Source organism: Nelumbo lutea, chromosome 2 (assembly GCF_056320005.1).
Source record: "Nelumbo lutea isolate HS-2025 chromosome 2, American lotus-T2T, whole genome shotgun sequence".
In the NCBI taxonomy this organism is placed as follows: Eukaryota; Viridiplantae; Streptophyta; class Magnoliopsida; order Proteales; family Nelumbonaceae; genus Nelumbo; species Nelumbo lutea.
Window position 1 is genome coordinate 4,354,807 of NC_142685.1, and position 9,159 is coordinate 4,363,965.

A 9,159-nucleotide genomic window follows, 5' to 3' on the forward strand; every position below is an offset into this window, starting at 1 on the left:
TCAAAGTCCATTTCAGGTAAAAAACACTCGTAACTCATCACTATGGTGGTGTTCAACACTCAAATTTTTAAAAGAGCTAAACCAAATATATTATGGCAAGTCAGTTCAAGCAGGGACATCTCAACTTTTTCAAATCCTTGGATACCAACTATCGCAGGTGGAATTCCATATCTAAAAGATCCAAACCTTGAGACTCATAGAAATCAACATGTTTTATCCCTCATGAATCCATACCGGAGTTGGAACCACCATACTTTGGCCCAACTTTTTGATGAGCCAACCTGTTCTCATATCTCCAAATCATCCCCAACACGAAGTCCAGTCAAGGTACTGTCTTGTGAAAATGTAATACCTCAGGGATATACACAGTGAAGTCTACATGCAGGACCTTCGAAAGCAAATAACCATCACCCTCTCAACCACATTTCCCTTGGAAAGACTTGTGGAAGTTGAACATTCCCTACAGGTGCATAATATTTGTTTGGAAAGTGGTGTGTAATGGCCTTCTCACTCGAAATAAATGCAAGAAATGACTCCCCCTTCTGAAATATATTGTTCGTTCTGTAAAGATAGCAACAAAACAACTCCACATATTCTCTTTACATGCTCTTTCACAAGGGTAGTCTGGTGTAAGGCACAGGTCGGACTGAACCCAGGTGGCATTAATGTGGAAGAGGAAGTCTTTGTTTCCATAAAAAAGTGGTGGGAAAGACTAAAAAAGACTTTACCATCACATGAGGCTAATCATCTCATTGGAAAAGGCTACATTATACTATATCTTCTTTGGAGAGCCATAAATGAACTGGTTTTTGAACACACAAACATCACCCCAAGGGATATCATCCTTTGAATGTGGGAGTATCAATCAACTTAAGGACAGTGCATGGAAACCGTAAGGCGTACAACCCCAATGAGTATGACAAGGAGCACTCTCACCTCACTTCACATTGATGGAGAACCATGTTGGGCCATCGACAATTATAATGCAGAAATGATAAGGATACACAGTGGCTCCTTACAGCTGATCTACTTTTTGCAAGATAAAAGTCAACCAAAGAAGTGGATTGAACATTTACATTGCACGCAATTGACAAGACTTTTATCTACTTTTGAACAACATGATTTTGTACATAAAAATAGAAACTACAACAAGGCTGCTCATACATTAACATATCTAGCATGTAAAGGCTAGGTTAAGATAACATACAACCCAATATTATCTTCATCTGTACATCTATCTTTACCTTAATGAAAAGTTGGTTGCTTTCCTTTTTGACCCCCCAAAAAAAATCGCTGAATGATTCATAATTTTTTTGACATTCAAACGAATAGTTTGAAGGTATAACCAAATGACTTCCAACTACTTAAAAAACAGGATTCAATAAGTAGCATGGACCTCTTGTAAGCAAAAAAAGATGCTCACATATCATCATCAAGCTGCACATTAGGAATGTCTTCCATACACATATATTGTATATGTTTGGCATCTGCTGATGTGTGGGCTGGAAGTACTATTCTTTGAGAAAACAATGTCTTTTTTTTTTGTTTGGAAATGTTGCTGCCAAGTAGGATGTTTTCTGGAGCAACAACGACACTTTCTGTTTGGTATTAGTGCTCCACATATGTTTTCAGCACTGATACCCATTATAGGAAGTCCACGTCACTGCCACATCACGCCCTTGTTGGCAATAACAAGCTCCAATATGAGAAAACGTCAAATTCGGCATTGCTCCAAACCACGCCTTCTCAATTTCCAAGGCATGGCTTGGAGCATCGTTTTTTGTGGAAAAACAACTCCAAACAAACAAATGGTTAGAGCACCATTTTTTTTTATGTGGCGTTGATGTATCATCGTTTTTGGGAGCAATGACATTGATGCCAAATAGACATGTTATCAATGTGCGACTCGATTTCTATGCTTTGACAATGTGTAGAGTTATTTTCTCAAAGGAGGTGTCACCCCAAGCCGCATCCCTAAGGTGGATTGGACTCTAAATTTCCCTAAAATTAAAAAGGATAAATTGTTGAAACCTCCCCTAAAGTTTTTACTTGTTGCTGAAACCTCCCTTAAAGTTTGATAATTGTAATCACCTCCCCTACATGTTCAAACAAAATTGTAAGTGGACCCCTTCTATTAAAATTCCCTGAAAAGAGGCACAAATTTGTTCATAAAATACCCATACAATTTTACTTTGACAAAAGTGTTTATTTTCCAATTTCTCTCTACGTATGAATTGTGCCACAAACCCTTCCAATCTCTTTTTTAAATTGATTTATTTTCAAAAGTTGCCCTTCATATCAATTGCTCAAAGGTAAAGTAACATCTTTAAATTCTCTCTCTCACACACACACACTCTCTCTCTCTCTCTTGTTTTCATAAAGTTTGTATTGCTTTTTCCATAGAAACTAGTCTCAATGTTAACTGTGTGGGTATTTTGTACATTTTCATGCCTCTTTTTAGAGGATTCTAACAAAGGGTACCTACTTGCATCTGTCAAAATGTTCATAGGAAATTATTGCAATTACCAAATTTTAGGGGAGATTTTAGCAATAGTCTAAAACTTTATGGAGGTTTCGGCAATATACCCAATTAAATAATCCGACCCGAATGCCAATGCGGGTCAATGGTTAATCCGACCAGTTTATATCTTGCCCGCTTAAAGTAATGAAAATAAAAAAATAAAATAAACAAAACAAAGGCAAACAAAGGGAAAATGTTGCGGATCCTTCCATCCCGTTCTATGGTTCTGGCATTCTGTGATAAAATGGATAAGCCATTTGGAAAGACGGATAAGATGGTGTCCACAAGACAAAGATACCAAGCTGCTTCTGCTGGATGTTTAGTGTTCTCCGTAGAAAAAACATAAAAACCCTTGTTTCCTGCGTAATTTTTCTTTCCTTCTTGCAATTCACGACTCACGGCAGAAAAATGGCATCTCTACAAAGCTTACCGGCCACCCATCGGACATCGTTTCTGAGTGCTTCTTCTCAGGTTCCCTCTGTCTCAGTCTTACTCCTTATTAGAGTGCTTGTTGCACTTATTTTCTGTGGTTCCACTCAAGATGGCTAAATTACTCAATCTACAATTACTGGCTACTGTCTCAGTTGGGGCTTAAAAAGCCAGCATTCTTCCTTCGCTCTAGAAGAGGCGCTCCTTTTGTCGTCCGGGCAGAGCAAATGCCTGTTGCCTCAACTTCTCCTCGACAAGGTAAAATTTCCACTTCTTCGTTCCAATTCATCTTTCTTTCAGCAGCGACTGATGTGTTTTCTTTCCCGGTTCCGCCCTATGAACTCTGAAGTAGTACGTTATCAGTTCCCATTTATAACAAAGTTGCTTTGTACCTTGTCATCTGATTAGATTGATTTTTTAAAACTCCAATGGAGGAAACCCATATGAGGAAATGATGGTTTCAATCACATGAGCTATTAAACTCTTTGATGGGTGGAACTAGTTAAACGGATCGTTGTCTATTTCCACAAGGTTGTTGAAATTTATAAAAGATTTTAGGGAAGTATAAGCATTAGGTCCGAGCAACAGGTGCGCAGGGGTACAGATCATATGTGGGAAATTGGCCTTTGGTGTTGCCATAGAAGGACTGCCATCATGATCTTCAATTTTCTTTTGACGTTAGAGGCGAATCCAATTGAGTTGGAACTTTGTGCTAAACAGATGAAGTAATCTCTGATATGAACCATAAAAAAACTCATCCGATAGCCTACTTCGACAATTCATTCCACTGGGGAGATGGGAGAACGATATTCTTCCTCTTCTTCTTCAACATCTTTCAAGCACAATTGATCACTGCTTTGTTAAAGAATTCCAGATTTGTGGGAACCCAGTGAAGTATATAGCAATAAAAAGCAGTGAAAACCCAGGTCTTCATCAATGGTAAAACTGCGGGAGTCAAATAAGAGATGTCTGGCCAAATCTTTCTCTTCTTCTTCAACAACATCCTTCAAGCACAATCGATCACTGCTTTGTTAAATCATTCCAGATTTGTGGGCACCCAGTGAAGTATATAGCAATAAAAAATAGTGAAAATTCAGGTCTTCATCAACAGCAAAACTGCGGGAGTCAAATAAAAGATGTCTGGCCAAAAAGCATTGCATGAAGCATGTGGTTGAAACTTCAAACATTTCCCAACTATATAAAAGATATTTTCCCTTATTACATTTCTCATCTGAGATAAACAACGTTGTATTATTGATAAAAAAAATAATAATAAACAACGTTGTATTGGGTGTAAGAAATGTAAGGAACAAAATTGCATATGTGTCCTAGCCCCTTGGCCAACTTATCTGAAACTTGACCAGTAGTACACACCGTGCCACCAAAATGAAAAGCTGATGTAATTTATCCTCCCTTTCTCTTTAGAAACTTATATACATTTTGTGCACAGTGCTGACCAAGTGCAACGGAATTTATATTTTTCTTTTCAATTTATTTTCTCTGATTCCAGAACGGGTGCGCGCGCATGTACGCGTGATCATTATAAATTTTTAATGCCTAACCTCTAGTGATATTTGCTCAAAATTTCCAATTGTGTTTACCACCCAACAATGTCCTTATCCTATTTGCTTGACCTTCAAATCCATTCATAAGGATTTGAGAACTGGCAAATGCCACTGGGTTAGGTACATTTTATCTGAGAACTTTTTTCCCTTAACAGATAGACATGGGAGACGTGGAGTGCTCGCTACTGGAGCAATCATCACGTGGGTTTCTCTGTTCAATCAGACCCCATTGACATGTAAGTATTTGTATTCCCTCAACCCTCTGTATGCCCTGGTATTAAAGAGCTAAGCAGGTTAATATAAGTTAATTACTATTTCATGCTTTGGTAGCATTGAGAGCACGCCTGCTGATTGTGCAGTGCGTTGGTTCCTTTAATGATGGATCATATCCTAAGAGAACACCCTTGATATGGCTCAGTTGCTGCAGAAACTAAGAAAGGATTTCTGGCAGTCTTAGACAAGAAGGATGGATATTCATTTCTCTACCCTTTTGGGTGGCAGGTTTGCTTTTCTAAATTTTCTGAGATTATAATTTAGAACCATGCTCAAATGTTCCTGTTAGTATAACCCATTGGGTTTCTCTGTTAAGTTGTGGTGGCCATTTACATAAATTGTAGTACTTTCCTAATAAAGCCAGATTTATTGTACCAGGAAATATACATTGAAGGTCAAGACAAGGTATTCAAGGATGTAATTGAACCATTAGAGAATGTCAGTGTAAACATGTTCCCTACCAGTAGACAGGATATTCGAGATCTTGGTCCCCCACAAGAGGTTTGTCCTATTTTTTTTATCATAATTATATATTTGACTGGCAATCTGGCATAACACACAGTTCTATCTTTTTCCGGTGTTCGTTATTTTGGGTTAAATGTCTATGCATAATATGGAACCTTATATTGGAAATCATTATACAATGATCTCAGGTTGCTGAGGCCTTAATAAAGAAAGTTTTGACCCCACCTTCACAGAAAACCAAGCTTGTTGAGGCCAAAGAGGTTTGAATTCGTTTGTAATATTGTATTAATCACAACTTTAATCATGTATTTCTCTTAATTGTTTTAGAATTATAAATCATTGATTCCATTTCCTGAACCTGAAGAAAAATTGGATCATTGATGGTTATTTCTTGGTCTTTTTTCAACAATCTATCAGAATCAGATTGGTGTTCCCTTTTCCTCACTAGGAAGTAGATACCAATTTTATGACCATGTATACATGGTAGCCATCTGCCTACAGTGGGGTGTGCTCATCACTCATCCCATTTCTAATGTGTTGTTATGCTGCAGCACGATGTTGACGGGAAAGCTTATTATACATTTGAGTTCATTGCTCAGGCTCCAAATTATACTCGGCATGCTCTTGCTGCAGTATGTATTGGGAATGGTATGCATCTGGTCATTACATAAATCTGTTAATACTTTCTTTCAGACTTCTCAGTTGTTATTTAGATGACTAACATGCCTTTAGTGAAGAAGAAAGGAAACATTTCTTCAAGGATCAAAATAGTAAAACCTTTATAACCCCTATATGTACTAGGGCCTGAATTCTCAGTGCCTTCAGAGAGCATTCTGTTGGCCGGTCCAAGAACAATTTCTATCAAATTCATACTTTTGAGTGGTGGGCCTTCAATTTCTTGTCTTCTAGGTTGAACTTAGGTGGCTGCAGTGCTTACAAACTTGCTTTGCCCAACTGAGATGGTTGGTGTTTAATTTTTGTTACACGTGTTGTGGGTTACTAAAGATTCATTTGCTGTGTAACAAAATAACTTCTTTAGCATCAGTTCCCCAGGCTTTACAATTTCTTTTCACTTCACTTAGCAGTCATTTCCTTGTGCTGAATTTCAACATCATTCAAACATGCTCCATTTGTAGTGACAGGGAGATGGCCAGGTCAATGATGCATGGAATGCATCACTTTGAATTTGCAATTGAACCTTGAATCTGTAGTTCCTACTTCCCCTTTTTTCTTTGTTTACTATGATAAAGATAGTTATGGATATGAAACTGAACCGAAAGGAATGGCAAAACAGGATTCGTGTAACCGACCCCATAGAGTTGGGACAAGGCATGATGATGATGATAAAGATGGTTACCTAAATGTCCCCAGATGGCATGAAAAAGAAATATCCAAATAATGTCATTTCATCCATTAAAAAATTATGAAATTTGAAAAAAGAGATTCCATGGAGTGTAGGACTGCAAATGGATTGAATTTAATCCAATTCAATTAAATCCGATTCAGATATTTGTTAAACCATAATTGAATCAAATCAGATCTAAAAATATTCTCTATTTACTAATTGGATTGAAATCGGATATTGCTTGATCCGATCTGATCTGATTATGTATATAAATTTTTTTTAGTATTAAAATTCCTTAGAATTACATTGGATTTAAGGTTTAGATAAATTTATTTTTCATTTATCGTGTGTGTATAATTTTATAAGTTTATGCTAATTTTATATAGATTTACTGATATTTTAACCAAATCAGATTCAAATAGGATATCCAGATAAATAAACTGATCAAACTCAAGTTTATGTTTTACATATCCCTCATATATTGATTAACCAGTTATGATGAAATGTATTTGGTACTGTAACCCATTTGCATCATTACAATATGGGACATCCCTAGAGAGGACATGGTTCCTGCTCTTGGTATCATGGTATGTGCATGCCAGCAGTAGGAGGAGGTAATAAAAACATAATACATGAGAAATTGAGAGTGCTGTTGTCATTCTTGTATGGAGCAATCAGAGAAAATGCAAAAAACACATGAAAGAATTCGTGTGATCTCCCAGAGACATTAATAAGGTGAAAGAAACAAATTTAGACCGTGTCGGTCAAATACCAAACAATTAACAAAAAAATAAAATAAAATAAAACTCTGTGCTAACCCTTTCTGCTACAACTTGTCCATTTTCCCCTAATTCCTCTCTGGATATTTTGTTACTCATTGGAGACATGGTAATCTGTAGGTAAGTTTTACACTTTGACAACAGGAGCCAATGAAAGGAGGTGGGAGAAGATGAAAGATAAATTGAACGCCATCGTTGATTCCTTCAAGATTTTTAATGTATGAGGTGATTATTAATTTTCCTAGATCAACTTGGTACAATGCACTTCCTGATTGCGAGCACTATTTTGCTCTGTGATAGTTGATTCTTCGTGAGTTTTATGGTAGCTGATCTGCATCACCAATCATTGTTTCATTTAATACAAAGAAAGCTGTTTAGAATTTTTGCCTTTCTAATATGAATCATCTTATTGTTTTGGACATTTTTATATATGCTGATGTACATTTATTCTGTAAACAGTCAAATCTTCATATAGGAGAAGGTTCCCACCATTGGGGACTTTGGCTTTACAGTCTTACAGATAGGTTTTCACCAAATGTTTGAAAAAGGGTTATTATGTAAAACTCACCTTCACTTTTTCCCCATTTCTCTTAAACTTCTCCAGAGACTCCTCTGTCAGAGGTGTACCATGAGGAGATGAACGGTTTTTATAAAGTTACTATACTACCCATCCCTTTGAGTTTGCCATGAATGAAAATTCTGCACCGAGGAAATTTATTATACTAACTCTACATCTGAGATTTGGGGGTTCCTCTCCATCCAAATGGGTATCAGACCAAAAAAAAAAAAAAAAAGATGTTAGAGACAGAATGCAAACCAATTTACTTACAATATAACAAAACGAAATTTGCCCAAGCATATTCATTCAAGTCTAAACCCGAGCTTTAGTTAAAAGTTAAAACTTCAGACATGTATGAGCAAAGGAATGCAGGAGGGAAGCCTACTAAAGTCCACAGGTTGGTGTTTCTTCTGATAAGCCATCGATATGGGGCATATGCAGATGGTTGTGTTATAGAATGCTTCCTGAAGTCTGGAAAAGGTAATATGTATCTATTTCTATGGTCCCAAGGTTTCGTTAGTTTGCACTTCGAATTTCACTGGTGAAAATGCATAGCAGTGCGAATGGGCTTGGTGTAAATTTTGGTTTACTTTTGTCTTACTTCACCGGTGTATAGATGGCCACCCTGCACTTACGGGGTGGTAAAACTTAGCCCCAAAACTTTGTTTTGCAACAAGGCCCTCTATCACTTCACCCCCCGATTCATTAACGGAGTTGATGATGAAAGTAAAACTACTAAATCGCCCATTCAAGATTCTATAGATTTAACACTAATAAATATCAAAATGATAACAACCATTTCTAGAGGGCAAATTGCTCTGAAGGCATTAATGATCTGATCATTCTCAAGGTGTTTTTTGTGTCATTGTGTGCATTGAGGGAAGTTGCCAAAATCGTGGAATATGTTCCATACAAGAATTAGACATCACCCTGCTTAAATTAGTAGGTTGTCCAATTCTAGTATATAAGTCCTTCACATCTCTTATCTCTTTCCTATGTGGGACTCTTCGCTCATACATCGCCCATGCATAGATGAACTTTGTTGAAAGAAAGTGGGAAGAAACATGTGAGACTGAGAATTTTAGAAAAATCAAGTCAATATGACAAAATGGCCTCATAAAATAACACTGAGAATTTTGGGGTTTTAGAAATGTTTACCACAATATTTTATGAAGTTATTTTGACAGAATGCTAATGGTGGGGGTGGAGTGCTGGAATCCATA

At 37.0% G+C, this 9,159-nt stretch overlaps 1 protein-coding gene across 1 annotated transcript; it reads left to right on the forward strand.

The window, feature by feature from the left end:
- Nucleotides 1-2,686: 2,686 nt before the first annotated feature.
- Nucleotides 2,687-7,896, forward strand: PPL1 (PsbP-like protein 1). Its single transcript, XM_088971024.1, has 8 exons — nt 2,687-2,992; nt 3,106-3,208; nt 4,671-4,751; nt 4,934-5,016; nt 5,167-5,289; nt 5,442-5,513; nt 5,805-5,901; nt 7,498-7,896. The coding sequence occupies exons 1-8, from the start codon at nt 2,837-2,839 to the stop codon at nt 7,599-7,601; spliced, it is 819 nt and encodes a 272-aa protein (XP_088827150.1). The 5' UTR covers nt 2,687-2,836; the 3' UTR covers nt 7,602-7,896.
- The last annotated feature ends 1,263 nt before the right edge of the window (nt 7,897-9,159 follow it).

What these genes read in the sequence shown, in the direction of transcription:
- PPL1 (XM_088971024.1), top strand. Translation starts at nt 2,837, where the DNA reads ATGTTTAGTGTTCTCCGTAGAAAAAACATAAAAACCCTTGTTTCCTGC. An exon ending in TCTACCCTTTTGGGTGGCAG is followed by an intron (nt 5,017 to 5,166) that starts GTTTGCTTTTCT and finishes TTATTGTACCAG; the next exon opens with GAAATATACATTGAAGGTCA. An exon ending in ATCTTGGTCCCCCACAAGAG is followed by an intron (nt 5,290 to 5,441) that starts GTTTGTCCTATT and finishes CAATGATCTCAG; the next exon opens with GTTGCTGAGGCCTTAATAAA.